The 21,587-nt window shown below is 39.2% G+C and overlaps 1 protein-coding gene across 1 annotated transcript; it reads right to left on the bottom strand.

Moving 5' to 3' along the window:
* Positions 1-355: 355 nt before the first annotated feature.
* On the bottom strand, positions 356-21,574 carry LOC140237879 (KIF-binding protein-like). The gene is made up of 17 exons (XM_072317811.1): positions 21,476-21,574; positions 18,029-18,146; positions 17,149-17,315; positions 16,383-16,439; positions 14,983-15,047; positions 13,691-13,814; positions 13,071-13,212; positions 12,369-12,531; positions 10,559-10,766; positions 10,115-10,213; positions 9,723-9,895; positions 7,853-7,930; positions 7,199-7,236; positions 4,967-5,060; positions 3,993-4,049; positions 3,100-3,166; positions 356-909 (listed from the first exon to the last, which is right to left on the bottom strand). The coding sequence occupies exons 1-17, from the start codon at positions 21,542-21,544 to the stop codon at positions 829-831; spliced, it is 1,800 nt and encodes a 599-aa protein (XP_072173912.1). The 5' UTR covers positions 21,545-21,574; the 3' UTR covers positions 356-828.
* Between the last annotated feature and the right edge of the window lie 13 nt (positions 21,575-21,587).

Here is a 21,587-nt window from a genome sequence, read left to right on the forward strand (position 1 = left end):
TCATCAATGTACTAACTCATAGTATTAACTTAGCTCTATCACTTCTGGTTCTAGAGAAGAAGATTTTTACAGATTCCTTAATTTTGGGGGGTTTGGGCCCCCTTGGGGGCCCCCTGGGTGGAGCATGGTGCCCATTTTAACAAATTGAGTTCCTAACCCCCTAGGGATGCTACCTGCCAAGTTTGATGAAAATCGGTCTTGGGATTTTCAAGAAGAAGATGAAAATGTAAAAAGTTTACGCACGACGCACGACAGACAACGCACGACGGACGCCGGACGAAGGGCGATCGCAATAGCTCACTTGAGCCTTTGGCTCAGGTGAGCTAAAAACTGGAGGAACATTTGGGGAAAGCGGACAAGGAGGAATGAAAACTGGCTTCTGTGGGTCATTTGTGTTGTATCTATACAGTCTACATACAATACATCTACCGGTAATGATGGAAATTGACTTGATCAATGCATCTCATACATCATAATGTAATTTGTGGCTGCCTTGCCTGCCAGCAAAAAGTGAAAACAAGGCTGAGAGAATCATCTCCTATGCTTCATATTTTGGCTTTTTAAGCACTAATATCATCTTTTTTATTAATTTGTTTCACAGTTCAAATCTTTCACAAAAACCACATTCACTCATGCAGGTATACAAACTGTGCGTGTATGTACACCTCTCTTTACTTCTATTCATTTCACTGTTCTCTATCACACTAATTCTGAGCACTTTCTTAAAACCTTTCCCACACTCGTTGAAGGGGCGTGATTTGAAATAAATAATTTTAAACAAAATCTAAAAATCTTCAGACGGAATAGTGCTCGCTGTTGCCATGGCGATCACAGCTGCACCTCACCCCGGATGTTGAGGATCCTCAGAGGAATGAGCTCCACCATTTCCTTACACAAATCCACCTCCTCCTGGTAGGATGAAAAACATAAAAAACAAGAAGACACTGAGAATGGATGCCTTTAGAAAATTGAATCAGGCTTTGACTTGATAAAATCTTTATTAAAAGGGATGGTACAGTCAACCTTGCTTAAGTTGACCTCACATAAGTAGAATAATCGCTTAAGTTGGAGGTCTTTTCAAGTCCTATTCTCTTTATATTCTATTGATTTTAACCCCTCATAAGTTGAATTTTCTCAAAGTCGAAGCTATATCTTCAGTCCAAATAGATTCGACTTATGCAAGGATGACTGTATAGTTTTAGTCGAGATGGGGCTTCAGGTTTTGAAACCGTTTTCCGAGATAATGAGAATTCTCTTATGAAATATGAAATCGCATACAATTCAAAGAGGAAATCAAACTTTATATGATTAAAATCGACTTTGAAACAGCTGAGATATCCCAAAACAAAGAAGTGATAGTAAAAGGTGGGACCCTGTTTTATCAGGACCACTTTGTTTTACTTTGTTTCTTGATATCTCAGCCATTTCAAAACCGATTTTGATCAACTAAACTTTGAATTCCTCTTAGAATTGTATGCACTTTCATATTTCAGAAAAGGTTTCTATTTATCTCACAAAAAGTTACAATCTCAATCTACACCTCAACCAAAGCTCTACCATCCCTTTAAGGACTTCCAAGACAGATGCTGAAAAGGGCAAAGGTGCAACCATCTGGTCCGGAGGAAACCTCCACTGGCATGTACACAAAGAGTGAAATTTGAACATAAGTTTTATTTCCTTTCGAAAATGTATGCATGTCAGAAATGTTGTCTCAAGCAATACCCCCCCCCCCATTACCTCCTCATGGGGTGAAATCTGGTGCAAATTTGAGGGGCCTACACTACATGATGTCTTTCTTTCATGGATGATACAGATGACGGACTTGCACACAAACATTCACTAGATTTCTATTTTTCTTTGACGCTGATAACTGTAAAAATGAGAACTGCAGATGCTAACTTGCTTATAAGAGAAAAAATAATTCAAAATATTCCCTCTGAAAAAAAAGAGAGAAATTTATACAGCAATGGCATTATCCCCTCATCTACTGTATGCGTCATATATTTAGCGAATCTAATTTTTCGCGAATCGGGACTACCAACAATTTCGCGAGTGGTTAAATTTGTGATTGTGGCATGCAGTACTGAATGGAAAAATGTATGCAGTGCATGTCACATTCACGGATCACACTCAATATTTTTGCATGTCTTTAAATTCATGAATAGAACCCGACTTGCGAGATTCATGAAATATGAACACCTAGTGAAATATTTGGCGTATACAGTACTCTGCATACATAGTTGTGAGCAATATCTCTGCAGTATGGGAACACATGCAACTTTGGCATTCAGTAACTTTTCTGTAAGTTAAAGTGAGCCTGTAACTGTTGTTACGTTGTGGGTTGATTACTACTCTGCTTATCAGAGGCAACTTGAACGTGGAGGATGGATTTCCCCCTTAAAGAGAAATCAAGGGATTTTTCCCTTGAAAGGGAAAGCCACCCTAAAAAAAAAACAATAATAATAATCAGTTTATGAGAATAGCAGCAGAATAATTAGAGGAACAGGACAGTGGAAGTTTGAGCAAATTCTGATAAAAACTTGAATTGGTGTGATGTTAGATACCTGCTCCTACCCCACTTTGCTCTGTACTATAAAATAAGGAATTTTCATTTTCCCATCACGTAAATTCCCAATTGTACATACATTGTTAATGCAATCATCGTAAATATTTTCCCATACAACCCTTGCCCACAAATTTATATACTCAGTCACCAGCAATGAAAAAAGAAAAATGAGAGAGATTCTGTGGAATTTCTATGCATACAGCAAATGGAGTGAAAGCTCAAATGCTCCATCAAGGAATTGCCATCTTGTGCTTGATTCATCACAACTTCAACAAATCTTAATTTCTTGATTTTTTTTTTTTCTTTTCAATCAGAATTTGCGCAAATTTTCACTGCCCTGATCCTCTCATTTTCTGCATCTATTCACGAAAGTGATTTTTAGGGAGATTCTTCCCTTTGAATCAACTGGAGACTTCTTGCAGAAATCGAGAAGAATCAGGCTGTGTGACGAAGGGTTAGGGTGCAGAAATTCAAATGATTGGCTGTAAGAGACAGACGCTGTTCGGTCCGTGATGCATGACGCATTGACTTACCTTCACCCTCTCCACGCAGTCTGGATGCTTGCTGCAGTAATCCACCACTGCTTTGTAGTGATTCAGACTGTGGGGCAAAAGAAAGACAAATACCACATCAAAATCTTGTTTGTCCCCTTTCGGCAATTGACCCGACAAGTACGAGTACATTTACGACAAAATTAAATGGGTATCATTGGCTTCTCACAAACAAATGAATTGAGGTTGAAAATAGCATGACAGTGAAACCATGCGTACACTATGACATTTGAAAGAAAACTTAAGACTCAAACATGTTCAAACTGCATTAGAGCCAAGAGCATGTAAAAATACATCAGAGCCTTATCCTTACTGTAGGAAGCCAAACAAGTTCAACAGTTCTACGTTATCCTAAAGAATATGAAAAGTTTGCCTCTAGATTCAGTGACATAACCCTATCTACTGACCGCCCCCAGTAAAAACTTTGTCTCAAATAGACCCAGTTGAAATAGGGTTAAAACAACAGAAGTTCAAGACAATATCTAATAGAGTGTCTGTCTTCACATACATTGTGTGGAGAAAGGAAAAATTCAATGGGCAATTAGTGCAGGTCTTCAAATTCATGAAATTCTTCCGTCGAGATGTTTTCATTGCAACTGATTGACAAATTGCCCTACATCGACGTAAATAAGCACTGAATTGATCAGTGTTTTAGTAGTAGCCATGATAAAAAATCATGGGCGTACATACATTCGAATCCTGCTCGAGTATGTACGCCCATGATTTTTTATCATGGCTACTACTAAAACACTGATCAATTCAGTGCTTATTTACGTCGATGTAGGGCAATTTGTCAATCAGTTGTAGTGCAGGTCTGTGCAGACTTGCCTATAAGAAGCAACTAAAGACCAAAATGTGACAGGATATTCACTCACCTTTGTTGCAGGTTGTCCAACCGCTGCTGGGTATGTGGAGTGATGAATTTGGAATATCTAAATGGAGAAAATTTGGTGGGAAAAAAAAAAAAAAACATGAGAAAATGATATAAATGCACATGTGAATCCCCGACAAAATGGACACCTCTCACCAAAGGAGTACATTCTGCTTTCACTTGAAGCATCAAATAGTATTCAACACCTTTGGCAACAAATTGATTTTTTTAGTTTGAATCATGATTTGTTTGATGTGGTCACTCAGGTGAACTTTTTACAAGAAAAACATGCACTGTCACCTCTCATGAAAGCTACCTGGGTGACACTCAAAATCTCCACATGAATTTTTCTGGTTAATTATCAATAGGATTTATATTCTTTACAACAGTAACTGAAAGGGGGTGAGGGGAAGAGATAAAAAGGGTGGGCTAGATATCACAGGCAGTATACAAATTATGCACAGGTGTGGGGAGCATTAGTGAAAATGAGGTATTTACAGTGGTGCAACTGCACACTACTGTAAATACTGGAGAATACATTACATCTCCACTTATGTAACTGTGCATTATTTGGTTTATAAAATGGTTTTATGAATGATTTTTTCATTTACTGTACCTTTATAGGTGAATACCAGTCAGCTACACACAAAACTTGCTCAAATGCCAAGATATTGGAAGAAATTTCCCAACATTTTTCAAACACACTGAATACAAACTTAGAAACTGTTGACAGTGATTGAGCACGCTTGCAACTGATTGAGCGTGCACTGGTAAAGCATGCAATGGTGACGTCAAGGGTGACTTTGGTAAGCACAACTGAATGAATTAAGTCGCATATTTCAGCACTGGTCATTTACTAGCAAAAAAAATTAAGACTGCTGGGCTTGTTAGTCAAAATGAAAGACTGGTCATGTGATAGCTCTCAGCCAATCATTTGATTAGGATCCATACCACCAATCAATTATATGCTATACTCACAATCTGCCCATGCAGAAATATGCTACCAAGACTGGGCGGAGAACATCATCTTCAAACTTCTCTGGTAAGTTGCCCTCTATATTCCTGGTAGAGTCTGTATGATAAGAGGGGACAACAGAGAAAGGATGAGAGTTCAATCAAAACAGAGAGAGAAAATAGAAGAAGAAGAAGAAGAAGAGGATAAAGAAGACAGAAAAAGAAAAGGAAGGGGGAAACAGAGCTAACATCTACTGCATAGTACTATAAAAGTGGAAATTTTCGCGGTGTTGAAATTTTCGCGCATTTCACGCAACCAGAAGCTAGCGCGAAAATAAAAGCACGCTAATATTTGTGCGTGCCATACGTTCCAGTAGTCGATGTCTTGATTCCGCGGAATTAAAAACACGTGAAACTCTTGTTACCCGACCAAGCGCGAAAAATTCGTTGCGTGAAAATATCCACTTTTACGGTATGGAATTTGAATGCTGCACACATTCAGTAGAAACCACTCGCAGTGACGATATACTAGACATAAAAAGTGAGGTATCAGCTATGTACCTCATAATTAAGATTCTTATCACTGATTGGTCAAAAGTATATCATGTGACATGGTGCAGTCTATCATTGCCTCAGGTTTCGTCTTTCTATCACTTGACTTAGGGTCAAGTGAAAGAAAGCCAAAACCCCCATGATAGCATTCGTAAACCCTCGGCAACTTTTGCACACATACAATGTACATGTACTTTGAGCACGGTGCCTGCACCCTGCACAATCAAATTCGCTTTTGATTTTCCAAGGACATTTACTAGCCTATGGTTACGTTACGTGCATAGTACAACATGAACATCACAGCAAGCAGTGCGCACACAGGAGCTGGGAATGTTTCAACATGGCATGGCAAGTGCTCCTCCCTCCGTGATTTAAAGTGTTGAATGCGGAGCCGCAGGATTTAGAGCAGTTACTGTAGGAAACTGAGACAAATCAAGTGTGCGGTCTCTAATGAGAATTATTGCTCAACAAGCAATGTTGGAAATATCGAATAAAAACACGAGCGACGGGGAGTTGGATAATCTTCTGTCAAGATTTTATGCAGGAGCTCGCAAGAAGGCCGTTTGAGTTACAATCTACAGTATGAAAACGATGCAAGCTATTCGCTGTGGCCTATGTAAGTCCTCCTAGTTCTAGGCCTAGGCCTATTTCATATTTGACTAGCCCCAGATCTAGACATAGCTAGTAACTACAGTAGGTAGACCAAGTCTGAAATGATGAGGAACATAAAACAAATATAGACTGCTCTGTATTCGGATGGTGGTGGAAATTATCATTCCCTAGGTGCTTTTCATACTGACCCTTTTATCACCCCGAGGCTGATAATTTCCACCACCATCTGAATACGCAGTCAATATTTGTATATTAGATATTAAATGAAGTAATGGCACAGGGCTGGCACAGGGGTGGCACAGGGGTGGCACAGGGATAGTACATGGATGGTAGAGAGTTGATGGTATGAGGTTGGTGAAGGAATTGTACAGGGATGGTATATGGCTGGGACTGGGATGGTATAATGTTGGTAGAGGGAGAGTACAGGGATGGTATATAGGGATAGTATACCAGTGGTACAGTGATGGTATAAAGATGGTAGAGGGAGAGTACAGGAATGGTATAGGGATGGTATAGGGGTGGTACAGTGATGGTACAGGTGTGGTACAGAGATGGTACAGTGATGGTACAGGGATGGCACATGTATGGTGCAGGGATGGTACAGGGATAGTGCAGGAATGGTACAGGGATGGTACTGGGGTAGTATAGGGATGGTAATGGGGTGGAATAGAGAAAGTACACAGGGATGGTATGAGGATGTTACAGGGATGGTGCAGGAATGGGAAAGGAATGACAGAGAAATGGTAATGGATGGTGCAATCAGTTTCAGTACTGCTTCATCAAACCGTAGCTGGTGAAGGGAAGTTCTCACTGCCAGAAATGTTTTCTTCTTCCTATCCATTTCTACAGTCTTATACTGAGAGAATAAGATCATTGGCCTATTGCCTGAATCAATTTGCCCAACTGCTCGAAATGATGAAAACTGTCTTCCATGTGACACCCCCCCCCCCTCCTCCTCCATGTAACACAGTTTGCCTGCATTCATACAAACTGCTATCATGCAATATCATATCATCATGCTATTCTTTAATAGTCCTCTTCTGCAACCAGAAATACAGTCAACATCAACCACCATTCCTTCTCAAGACTTACCAATGAACTCTTTGTAGAACTTCAGACTGTTACTGCATCTGCAATAGCAAATAGAAATCAAGTTTCATGAGTACACAATATATCTCATTTCTCTCCCTTTATTTTGTTTAGTACCTATTTTTTTTTTTTAACAAATGTTGCAGAGCTCCAGTCACAGAGATGCCATGTCTCTGTCAAATGGGGAGCACTGCAACTACATATCGTTCTCAACTAATGTTGCTGTTGACATGCATGGAATTTACACAACTTTATCCATGAACAGTACCACACACACACACACACACACAAAGCATTCTTTGATCCTGTAATTTGTAAAAAACACTGCACACTGCCACACAAAAGCATTCACTTACACAGTAACATTTGCAGGAAAAGTAGAAATATGGAGTTTAATTCTCACACTGGAACTTGATCCTTGCTGGAAAGATGACAAATCTAATCTCAGCTGAACAAGTTTAGCAAACTATTTGATGACAGAATACATATAAAATTTGTCTATTGGACAGTATATCTAGTCTCTTCAAAACTACTTTTCCATCACTCAAATTCCATATCAAAATAACATAGAAAAAACTTAGGACTATTCCGTCATATTAGACACCTAAATCTCCTTTGAACTGGGGAGTTCAAAATGCTCACTCCACACTGACTTACAGGGAGTTGATCTTGGTAGCAGCCTTCACCGTCGGGGTGGCCTGTTCCAGTATGGCAATCTTCAGATCCATCATTTCACTGCAAAGATTGATTTCAACAAAGTAAGGTCACCTGCACCAGCTAGCATTGCATCATTAAACACAGTCCTCTCAGCTGCTGAACAACCTGATCACTTAAGGCACAGCTTTGTGGTCTATCTTACCCAAACAGTGGCAACAATTGTAACACATTTCCCTTGCCATAATGCATTTCATGGTAATAACAGTATAGTGAACCCAAATATTTTATATCTTCTCTTGATCTTCGCAGGTCTATTTGCTACAAGCTGAGAATTTATTGGCCCTGAAGAGTACCTTGAGAAAAAAAACAAGAGACCCGGGGGTCACGTGCTCACCTGAGTATCGCAAGTTCACCTTCCCTGCATTCTTGCAGACTCTTACCTGAGAACATTGCAAACTTATGGTGGGGGTAGCTTTGAGAGTGGGGGCATGGTGTCCATTTACATATTCCATCACACTGGTAAAAAATACCTGCCAAGTACACTGAACTTTATAGAATCTTGGATTATGTAGCTTGGGAAAAAAGACTTAAAGCCCTATCACTTTTGATTAAAACTAGAGAAAAATATTATTGAATATTCATTGATTGAGGAGGTTTGGACCCCCTGGGGCCCCCAAGGAAAGCATGGTGCCCATTCAAACACTTTGAAATCTTATCCCAATGGGAATGCTACTTGCCAAGTGTGGTGAAAATCCATTATCTTGTTTTCAGCAAAAAGATGAAAATTTACGCCCGCATTTGGACCCCCTCCCCAAATCCCATCCCGCTTCTTTGGGTCCAAGAAGGGGGTGGGTACTCCTGATTTTTCCACATCCCATAAACAAACTTGAAACAACAGTCATCAATATACTGACTCATTGTATCAACTTAGCTCAATCACTTTTGGTTCCAGAGAAAAATCTGTAAAGATTCCTCACGGGGGTGGGGGGGGGGGGGTGGGGGGGTGGGGACCCCTGGGGTCCCCAGGTGGGGCATGGTGCTTTGATGCATACCTGCCAACATTTCAAGATGAAATATCTTACTCGTGGATTGCAAAAATCTTATTTTATATGCAAACTGAAGTTAAAAATCTTACTTTCGGTCAAATCTTCAGAAAATACACATGAAAGGTATATCTAAATATTTTTTTAAAATCTGATTTCTCTGACAGAAAATCTGATTTTGCTATTTTTAATGTAAAAAATCTTACTGAATCTGATAAAATCTTACTAGTTGGCAAGTATATTGATGGAATTGAGATTCTATCCCCCTAGGGATGCTACCTGCCAAGTTTGGTGAAAATTTGTGATAAGGGTTTTCAAGAAAAAGATGAAAACTTACAATTTCGGTCCAAATTTAGGCCCCCTGGTGCCCCCAGGTGGGGCATGGTGCCCATTTGATGGGAATGAGATTCTTTCCCCCTAGGGATGCTACCTGCCAACTTTGGTGAAAATTCATAATAGCATTTTCAAGAAAAAGATGAAAATGTACAAATTGGGCCCCATTAGGACCCCTCCCCAATCGGTCAAGGGGTTCTCAAGAAGAACATGAAAATGTAAAAAGTTTACACACGACGGACGACGCACGACGGACGCCGGACGAAGAGCGATCGCAATAGCTCACTTGAGCCTTCGGCTCAGGTGAGCTAAAAAGAAAGAAAGTGTGCATTCTCTGCTCAAACTATTCATGTCGTTACGAATCTAACAAAGAAACAAGTCTTCCACACTACAATATCCATAGTTTCTTAAGTCCCACACATTGAGCCTAACTGTAAGTTTACAAATGTCTTTTAATCATGCAAGGTTTCATTAGTCCCATCCATTGTCCTTACCTGTAGGTTTCAGCCAGTTCATACATGAGTTGCCTACAGATAAGAAGGAAGTGTTGCCTGTTAAGGCCATCCAGCATGTCAGTCAACATGTCTATACGACGCTTGTGCATCTTGCATCGACGCTCAAAGTCCAGTTCGAAGAAGGCGATCAGTTTGAAGAGCTGACTGTGATCCTGTCAAATTTACAGAATAAAAGATCAGGAGGCATGTAAAAATTGATGCTCAAAGGCAGCCCAGACCCTGAAATCATATCGTGCCATTCAAAGAAAGTAGCCTATGACCCATCCTCTTCCTCCCCTAACCCCTTAAACTAGTCTATGTCACAATAACTATACTTCAGTGTGGAATAATAGGGGCAATCCTCAATATAAGTCTCAGATCAAGGCACTCACCCGCACAATCTCTATGTGATCCGACACATGTCCATCCAGGACGTAATACTCCTTGGCTGAGTTGATCCACCTCTGAGCTGGCAAGAACAGACTACGAGCCTGATAAGTTAAAAAACCAGCAAACATCATGTCATCAGCTGTTTTCTTTATATCTATGGACAAATGTACTGTAGCACAAACTAGCAATGTAAAGTTGAAAACAGATACATAACGGTATATCATCAATATATATCACCAATTATTTAAACTAAATCCCGTGTAAATTTACTTGTTTCTCATTTAACTTCATGCGCATAAAAGATATTTTGAAAATTAATACAAAAAAACAAAACACAGAAGAATATGCACACATGTTAACCACACATCTTTAAAAGTACAGAGGCATTCTTGTTGTATCAGTTTACCATAGCACCTCCTTCTTCTATTGACTTTTCACTGACTCACCTCATCAAACGTTTTTACGACCTCCGTTCCCACCTGACCTTCTAGTGACGTCAACTCCAGGGACTCGAATCGCTGTGCAAGTTTGTCCTCTTCACTTTCCGCATCGTCTCCAGGGGGATCCTGATCGGCGGAACACTCCTCAACGTTTCTGTCCCCAGCACCGGGAGCACTGGATGCATTGTCTGGTCTTCCTCTTAGTTCTTGCTCCCTGTCAGAAATAGAGGGGGCAAATCTCATCACTGCACACGTGTGACCTGTCTACATCTTTACTCAGGATCAAATGAAACCATACAAAGCATACAATTTGTAATAAAAAAAAAAAAAGAGAAGTTTGCACCCTCTTCCCAATACTGTCAGAAATAAGCCTCTTGTGGTAAAAAATAGCATCAACTCCAGAATGCATATTATGAATCTGAATTGATAGTCATAATGTAACATTTACTTGATGAAAATAGGGTATGATGATTATCTTCACTGCACACATATACATCTTTACTCAGCATAAAATGAACCATACAAAGCAAAAAAAATAATTTAAAACAAAGTAAACAATTTGCAAAAAAGAGAATATATTTGCCCCCCCCCCCCGCTGATATTGTAAGAAGTGGGCCTCTTGTGGCCCATAGCACAGCAACAGATGCGGTATATATATCATAAACCTGAACTGATAGATAATACAATTTTTGCCTGATAATGTTAGATCCCCATAAGTCCCATTCTTATCATGATGGGAAGACATCCAATACAGTGCCATATATAAAGAGAGTCTGGACAACTGCTAAATTGGACGCCATGTCGTTACTCAGCGTATTACGTGTTAGAGGGTTAGCATGTACGCCCATACATAATAATGAAAGCAAGCCAAATAAGATGTAGTGAACAATAGGCACTGCGTATGAGAGCACTTTGGTAATGACATGGCTCCATAAAGATCAAGGGACTGGTTTTGATCAATCACAGGCGTCAAAACTCATAAGCCGAAAACCGAGTTGGCCAGACTCTCTTTATATACGGCACTGATCCAATACAGTCAAAAAATGAACGACATGCAGTTTACCAAACAGCAATATCTGGAGTCCTACTCTGCATAGATTACAGCATAAAATACAGTATACAACCTAGTGGCAGTATGGAGACCAGCTCTGAGCATTATATAATTAGAGTGACATGCAATTTTTGGCATAAGAGCACTACTTGTAGATTTGCTTTGAGTATTGCAAGTGTGAGGTGGTGCATTTAGGGCTTTGATTTACATATCTTCCATCTTTGAGTATTGTAAGAGTGAGATGGATTATCATGAGTCTTACTTTGAGTATTGTAAGAGTGAGATGGATTATCATGAGTCTTACTTTGAGTATTGTAAGAGTGAGATGGATTATCATGAGTCTTACTTTGAGTATTGTAAGAGTGAGATGGATTATCATGAGTCTTACTTTGAGTACTGTAAGAGTGAGATGGATTATCATGAGTCTTACTTTGAGTATTGTAAGAGTGAGATGGAGTATCATGAGTCTTACTTTGAGTATTGTAAGAGTGAGATGGATTATCATGAGTCTTACTTTGAGTATTGTAAGAGTGAGATGGATTATCATGAGTCTTACTTTGAGTATTGTAAGAGTGAGATGGAGTATCATGAGTCTTACTTTGAGTATTGTAAGAGTGAGATGGATTATCATGAGTCTTACTTTGAGTATTGTAAGAGTGAGATGGATTATCATGAGTCTTACTTTGAGTATTGTAAGAGTGAGATGGAGTATCATGAGTCTTGCTTTGAGGATTGTAAGAGTGAGATGAGTATCATAAGTCTTACTTTGAGTATTGTAGGAGTGAGATGCAGTATTTGACCCAGCAGCGTGCGATGTCTGCTTTGCGGCTCTTGATGTTCTCCTCCCACGCCTCGATGTCATCCCTGTCCATCTCACTCTCTTGTATCGGCTTGTTCTCTGCCTCAGAGAAGATGCGGGTAGCGCTGGCTAAACACAAATATTCCATTTTTTAATATAAATATTCAAAAAGGGCAGGCACCACACAGTTTGTTCAGCCATTCAACCACACAATTTCATTTCTGAAGATAGCTGTCCTTCTTAATAGTAGCAAATCAGTCCAGATATCGACAAAATTTAATCTTGAAGGAGGCCTTTCAAAATACCACTGTCTGTACAACAAATCAAAAGTATGGGGCAGAACACCGACCCAAATTGCTCCTTGTTCATTTTTTTCTGACAATGAGGTCACTTTATAATAAGAAACAATCTAGTTCATTTCATGATTACTTTGCAGAAGTCATAACAAACAATGTTTTCCTAACACTCTCAAAGACTAGCGCTCAGTAAACAACTTAGTTTTGCTTCAAAGAGCTTCGACATTTAATTCATGCAGAATAAAACATGTTCCACGATAACTGCCATCAGGTTTTTATTTCTTATGTGCAGAATTTATTTTCGCATTGTTGTCTCCAGAAATCTGTGGCTACAATGTGTATCATTTTGATGAATTCTCTAAAAGATCTCACCTAAGCAGTGACGTGCCTGCTGGTAGTCATCCTGGGTGATGTAGTACTGTGACAGAGTGGCGCAGTTGAGGGCCCAGTCCACAGGATCGTACTGGTCCGTCTCAAGCTGCCTCTTCAGGGTGGTGTGACAGTATCTGGCTGCCTGCATCGTGAAAGAGTTGATACTGTGATAATAGGTACAGGGATACATACCTGCAACAGTTCTCACCTAGCAGGAGTTACAAGAAATGTTCCCCCTTGCACACTCCACGCTGTACACAGGAAATTGCCGGTAAATATGACCAATCTCATAGGTCACACAGTAATATTTTAAACACACTAATATTTTGGACACACTGGGCACCACAGGAGTAAACGACGACATGTCTAACACACACACACACATACACACACGCGCATGTGTAGCAATGTCTGATCCATGTTTCATTGCTGAGGAATATTCTTATGTGTGTTTCATATCATAGTTTCTCCCTGACATTCAACCATTTTCTTCCTTGTAATGTAGTCTTGTAGATCCCTTTGTTCAACAAAATGTGGCAGCACAAAGTTTAATAGCAAGATCCAGTTACACAAAAAGCACTTCTGAAGAAATGGAAAAGAAAAAAATCTATGCACTTTACCAGTGTCTTTTCTCCCTGCTTCTCATACACCTGTGCCAAGTAATAGAGGGTGAGTGTGTAACACTTCTCAAATTCTCTCTCTCTCTCATGGTCTGATGGCATGTTACTCTCATCAAGGAACAACCTGAAAGTAGAAAAAAAAAGCGGACAGTAATGCCTACACAGATGGAAGTTATTTAATAATAATTAATAATAATTATTGTTTTGGATATAAACTCCAAAGTTTATTGTCCAAGAATGAAAATTCTTTTTGCCCAATTGATCGTGGGCCCGGCAGCCACTGAGCAGCGCCAGATCGACGTTGCTCTAACCTTTTCAACTGTTGAACGGCAAACAAGGTAGCAGCAACTCCCATCTTTTAACGTCTTTCGGTATGACGAGGCCGGGGTTTGAACCCACGACCTCCCGATTGTGAGGGCAGCCGCTCTACTCACTGAGCCAACACATCGGTATATTATATTATATATTATATTGATCTTATCCATTCTTACATATTTTGTAACACACTTTCAACATTTAAAGAAAAATCAGTACAAACTGGGCAGAAGAGTTCCATTGGATTTTCTGAAAATATGAAACATTTGTGGCGGGGAAATATTTGACAATTTTTGTGCTCCACTGTGACATTGCTAAAATAAGGCACCAAGTTAAGTGATATCAAATGTTGCAAAGAGATGCTCTCATAAATATGCAAGATTATCGAAAATGGCTAAGTGCAGAAACTTTTACAGAATAAGCAACAGAGTTTGACCCTGCAAATCAGCTGGTCACTTAAGTAGGCAAGAGTTCTCTTCATCCCATCTGACGACAACAGAAAGTTACAACTGGGAGGGGGAATCCTATTAGTTTATTGACTTTCTAGTTTGCACATGTGTGACTCATATTTCAACTTGGCATAAAGCCTATCAAGTGGTACATCGAAAGTCAGAATTTATATACCACAGTAGCTTTCAAAGAGTCCTATCACAACAATGATTGGAAAGTGGATTAATTACTTAAGTACCACAAATTATGAACTATCCAGGGCAGTAAAATCCCAGAACTCCTGTCTATCAATAGACAGGTAAGGATCCATTGGCATATTTGACTGCAAACTTCCCAAAAACTTCTCATGAAACTTGCCATTAAAATCAGGGAAAGTGTGGCCACAGCTTATCAGATAAACATCAAGCAGAGAGGCACATGTGCACCATTTGATTCCTTAATTCCTCTTGTTTGACCTCCCATCAGTTTTTACGAACGTGTTTTGATATGAAATGCCAGAGCAAAAACTCCAGATATGAAGCACTTACTCATGTAGAATGTATGGCGAGGATCCCACTTCTTTCTTGAAACTCTTGAAAAGGCTTTCCGCTTCCTAATCAACAAACATATTTCAACAAAAGCCACGGTTACAGTATCTCATTGTTACATTGCACAGAATATCACACAAAAGATTAGCACCGGAGGAGTCAATGTCTTTCTCTCCTAAGTTAATATGTTCCATTTCCTTTCTAGTTTTTAGTTCAAGAGCATTTTGAACAAGTGTAAAAGACTACATATTTTCATATACAGTCAAAGTCTTGTTTACAAATGGCACTGGCCATCATAATCATACCACAATGACTCCCTAGTAATGATAGTAATACACTCCCAAATATGCAAATTCATATCATAGCTCTTTCCAATGAATGCAAGAGATGTAGGAGAATGGCTATCTAACCAGTATCAGGGCTGCCAGCATTCTAACATATCCAGGCCCCATTTCTAAAAAGATGTTACGATGGCAACTTTTGTTGGAATGGCAACTTCCCATAGCAACAGCCAATAAGGAAACTGTATTCTTGTTGTTCCCATGACAATTGTCATTGTAATTTCTTTCAGGACATGCTGTCAAATACAAAGAGATATCAAAGCTTTCAGCAAGTCTCCTACAGAATCTAGGAGACTTGGCAGCCCTGAAGTATCCCTCTCTTGACAAACCATGACCATGAATCAGTTTGCATGGGTACAGCTTTTGCTACTTTCTTCCAGTAAGGTTCAGTTTTTAGAATAGCAACAGCCAATAAGGAAACTGTATTCTTGTTGTTCCCATGACAATTGACATTGTAATTTCTTTCAGGACATGCTGTCAAATACAAAGAGATATCAAAGCTTTCAGCAAGTCTCCTACAGAATCTAGGAGACTTGGCAGCCCTGAAGTATCCCTCTCTTGACAAACCATGACCATGAATCAGTGTGCATGGGTACAGCTTTTGCTACTTTCTTCCAGTAAGGTTCAGTTTTTAGAATTGTCGTTCCCCTTCCTCTCAATTGATGCTTTGTATAGGATGGACACATTGTCGGCTGAGAACCAGAAGGGCACTATCAGGTTCTAGGATTTGAGGGAAATAAAAGTGAAACAATCATTACTTATGAAAAAAAAAAAAAAAGTTTATTTAATCAAAAGTGAGTATATTTATAAGCACTGTTCCAAATAACGGGTAAAATAGCACCCTTGAGGTTTTGTTTTTTGACATTTCACTGAAAATGGAAATGATGTAGAATAGACATCATAATGTAGAGGAGATCAAGCTCTACAATGTGATACCAATGATTTACTACCCCTAAGAATTGCAATAACGGCCTTCTGGTCTTCATCCGACATGCTCTTCAGATTATTTATTTAAAAAAAAAAAAATCCTAACCATAGACTGGTCAAGCATGGACTCACCAGAAGAAATTCCTTGGCTTTCTCATGATCTCGCCTGGTACACCACAGAATTGCCAACTGCATGAGTGCAAGAAATACCAAATGATATGAAATAGTCATTTCTTCAAAAACTAATTTGATGGCTATTTTGACACCCGTTGCACCAAAACAAAGGTCCTGCATCTACATCCAGCGCAACACACACAAACATGTACACACACACACACACACAACACACAAACAAATTGCCGTCAGCATACCTGCCAACCCTGAAACCTAAGAAATGGGAACAAATGAGGGAAATATCTTTAAAAATAGTATTCCTAAATTTCCAATACATTATTACACCCAGATTTTCACAAAATTAGGGACACATGATAAAATGGCTAATTTTTCACTCTGTTCCTAGAGTGAAAATAGGGACAATTGGTAAGTACATGTATATGTGTCAGGCTAGATTATATGCCGTGTAGTTGCCTTGGCTATTCTCAGTTGTTTGAAACAGTATGCCTGACTGAGAAGAAAAAAAAACCCAAATCATTGCCAGCTTTTGAAAATGGGCATTAGGTATTCTTAACAACATTATGAGGGGAAGAGAGGGGGAGGTGGTGGGGGGCATACCACTGGTCCTAACAAGCAATTATTGGGCTAGCGACAAGGGTCATGTCTACAGCTACCCATGATTGTCTCCTGTAGCATGACTGAATTTGTCACTGCAGCTTCCTAGATCCAATTGAGATGGGTGTACGATATACGATATCTCCAACAGTTAAAATGCACACTGTACCTGATTTAGGATGTTAAGGGCTAGCTGGATGCATCTTTCATCCATTCTGTACTCCTTGAGAATGTCATTAGCCTTCACAAGATGCTCATGACCTGATGACGTCTCCTCCGTCTCCAAAAAGTTCACACCGAGCTGGTATTGCACCACAGCCAGACGGAACTTGACTTCTGTGGAAATCATAAACCAATTTAAAAAAAAAAAAAGAAGACAGTGGTAAGCTTATCTGTGCATCCTGGATTAACAAAATACATGTAAAGATAAAAGCTTTGGGAAATCATACAAATTACAACAACAACAACAATACATTGTCCAAGGTGTTTTCAAAAATATGCCCATAAAAAGCATCAATGGCATGACTAACATGGTTATAACAGATCTTCTTCTTATTTTTACATTATGTATACAGTCATTTATAGTTAAAGTTAAAATATTTTCTTTTATTCTTTTTCTACCAATAATATAAAACCTTGATAATTACTCTTTCTAAATGTGAACATATGTAATTCCTTGCAGCAACTACATGAAACAATGCCTGGATGAAGACTTCAGGCATCCCACTTAAGCCCAAAACCCATTCTTCTCAAGAATAAAATTGGTGGTATGGGTCTGTATTTGTATGTGAATGTATGCAAAGAGAGCTTCATCCTCAAAGCAGAGCCTTTCTCTGACAAGTTCTGATGATATTGCCTGAGCTTTTTAACAGCACAACATTTTGAAGTGTAAGCTTGAACGCCAGGTATCAATAAACAACTTTAAAAGTGATGCGTGGTATTGATAATTTCACAGTATTTTTCTTTGTTACTACATTGTATTGATATTGTATTATTATGTGTTTGTAAATGTTTTGTATTGTTTGAAATAAAAATGATCTGACTTTCACCTTTTGATGTCTCTGTTCCATCAGCGGATGATTCAAGTTCCTTCCGTATGTCATGGAGCACCTCTCTTGCCTTGTATTTGGACCTGTATGGATCTGTCTCAGGGTCATTCTTGGAATCCTGCAAAGAAAATGGAGTCAGTCATTGATGTGACATTTTGAGCAGGAGTCTGTGTGGTGCAATCACCGCATACACAACAGCAAGTGATATCATAAACCATGTGCTTATTAAATGGTATATCCTACATGTATTGACTGCTTCAACAACACTGTACATGCCGCGATAGTTGGCAAAGAGCGAGTTGTTTTAAACAATGATATGAAAGACGGCGTCAAAATCTATGCTTCCCCACGAACGATTTGGTTCAAATTTACATGAGTGATTGAAAATAAGCCATGAAATATTTCTCGTGTTTTTGGTGCAATTCAGACGTGAAGAATTTGAGATAGTGATGGATATGAAAACACATTAATGCCAGGAAGCCTCGTGGCAAGACCTTCAACCATTGTACAAATGACTATAAATGCATAGAATTACCATAGAGATAGTGACATCTATAATACATGCAGATGATTGATGTCAAGTTGCAATTTTTATGTATGCTGTAAGCCTGAGATGTGTACATGACTGTACACTACATACATGTCTAGATCCATACAACAGCAGAGCAGCTGAAGTGAATGTTGTAAAATTCAATACAAAACCTTCACCAAGGCTGTACCTCCCATGGCAAAATTCAACCGCATGCAAAAGCATAGATCCTAGGTTTTACATGTAGGGGGCGGTCAAATTTTGGACAGCATTGTGGTTGAATTATGGGCAGCTTGCTAATGTTTGACTATTACATAGTAAGAATGTGGGACTGTCAGCGTAGATACAGTGTGTAAGAAGCCCAAAAGGCAAAGTACACGTGTAGGTTTGATGATTGATAGGGATTCATTACGATGCCCTCCCATGGATCCTGCCCTGAACATTAGTGTCTAGGTACATTGTAACCCCGGGGCGCTCTTTCACACAAAATTATACTGTGGTAGCGCCCCGAGTCAACAGAGTGGTGTCTCTGTATGATGAAAAAAAAACCCCACAAATATAAGTGCCTCTAAAAGTGTCCTAGTTTACCAGCAAAAGGCTTACTTTTAAACTATGATGTTCCGCATCTCATTCATACCGGTTGTGCACTTGCTCATTTCCAGATTGATCCCATGGTCTTGAAAAGACATTTTTCTACAAGTTTATCTCCATACCCTCTGTTCATTCCTACGTTTTTCGAAACAACCTTGCACATTGCGCATCGGCGATATGAATATGTACAAAAGTCGCAATGTTTTTCGCCTTTGGACAAGGCCCTTTCACTGTGTAGTGGCAAGCGAAGGGGTTCAAGTGAAACGCGACCAGCAGAGAGCGATCGGGTGCAACAAGATACCAACGGTATTGTGCAGCAAAAGTGCATGGTCAAAAGGCTACACTGCTACCAGCTAGCGCATGTGCACAGGTTTCAAATCCATCGTTCGGAGCAGTTGTCGTTCTCACATATCCCTCTTGACTGAATCATTTAAAGTCATCAATTTGGACAGTATTGGACTATTGGAGGAACCAAATGTTCAATGTATCCTGTTTTCAATAATTGGACTAAAGCAAGGCGCCCATAATTCGACCGTATCGCCGTCCAAAATTTGACCGCCCACTACATGTAAAATCTATGCCTTATGCGTGTGGTCGAATTTTGGCACGGGAGGTTGAACCTTGGACAGTTTGCTTTACTACATGTGTATGTATTAAAATTGAAGCAATTTTTAGTTTTCAAGTTGGAATCTAGCCGGATACTACCCCGTCCGTGACCCAAAATCCTATTATCCACAGCCTGAACGCTTTGTGTTTGGGCTGGTCGCAGTTAGGTACACTGCTGTGCAGTAAATTAACGATTCATTTGTAGGTCGCATAGCTAGACTCAGAGACTAAATTAAGATCATCTATGTATCTTAACCAATTGGGCCAGCTAGACCATTAACATTCTGACTAATCTTTTCTCGATTCCAGTTGACCAAAAAATTACCAAAAATCAAAATGTCCAATCTCCAAACATGCCACCAACAAAATGCAAATGCTGAAATGAATGGTGTTGGTAAACAGACATTAAAACCCTAAATTGGTAACATACTTTTTAGACTCTAGACTTTTCTTTCTGGCAGTACCAATTCTTCCCTACTTTTTCGGGCCAAGGCTTCATTAGACTATATTTACACACTTGCTGGGCAATAAATAGGAAAAGAGAGGAGCGGTATTTTATAAGAATATGACAAACAGTTCTCTAGATTTGTAAGATTTGTAAGATTTGTAAGATTTCATTGACTCTATCGACCCCCTCTCGGGGTATGAGAGTACAAACATATTTACAATATATGAATACAAAAATATAAGTGATAATGTACAGAGTGATGTACATGTGAAAATAACAGATATGAATAAATATGTTTACAAAACAAGGCATAAAGGATGTTTAACTACTCTACCACTACGTGTACAAACATTCACATCTACTTTACTTTCTACAAAAACACTGTCTTTCTTCTTTGGTATTGAAGAGAACTGAAACATAATAATTCTGACAAATTTGGCTAGTTTTTTTCAAATGGCAAGCATTAGTTGAATTGAATAATTTGGCCATATGTAATGCACTTGGTCTACTGGCCGTCAAGCTACTTGGTAAATACAATAATCTCTCTTTGTTGAAAAAGGGACAAACAAAAATATAATGAAATTCATCCCCTATATCGTTGGATGAAGAGATAGTACGTACAATGCAATTCATCTGTCAAGCTTGCATCAAACCTGCCCTTATTAACAGGTAATCCATTAGATCTACATCTGAATTTACTTAACGTAATATAATCTTTCTTACACAAGACCTGTAAATACTTCTCTAAGTTATCCTTAAACATTCTATTTTGTATAGATTCTATTTGACCATGTTGCTGCTCTCCACTCTTGAATAAACATATCAAAAAGTCTAACTTTTGAGGTGTGTGAAATCCATGCAGCACTAAATCCACCCCCTTGTACTAACCACACATTCCCTAGCCCTGCATAATAAAAAAACATTTGCGATAAATAATAACCATTGTGATTTTGACGGGGAGTGTAGAATATGTCTCCTTGTAAATGCAGCAGAAATTTGAAAATTGTACATGAGTGTTTGGTTTCTTTTCCCTTGACTAATCTCAACCAGAATCCAATCATTCGACATTTAGTATGGTTCAAAATTACTCCACGTCCAGCTTCACCATAAACCACAATCAGGAGTACATTTGTTCACAAACAAAATTTTTCTTAAGAATTTCCTATGGAAAATTCCAAAGGAATCTCTAGAAGAAATCCATACACGCGAGTTAATGTGTGGGGCTGAAGGAATAGGTGTCGTGTAGTGGTCTATAATGAAATCACGGCCTCACCTGCTCTGAAAGTTTCCTTGCTTCTGCATACTTCTCGACAATGTTCTGGACATCTCTCGATGCAGCCATTCTGTACTCACGAACTTTCAGTTCCCGATACAGCAAAGTCTTC

The sequence above is a fragment of the Diadema setosum genome, chromosome 14 (genome assembly GCF_964275005.1).
Source record: "Diadema setosum chromosome 14, eeDiaSeto1, whole genome shotgun sequence".
NCBI lineage: Eukaryota > Metazoa > Echinodermata > Echinoidea > Diadematoida > Diadematidae > Diadema > Diadema setosum.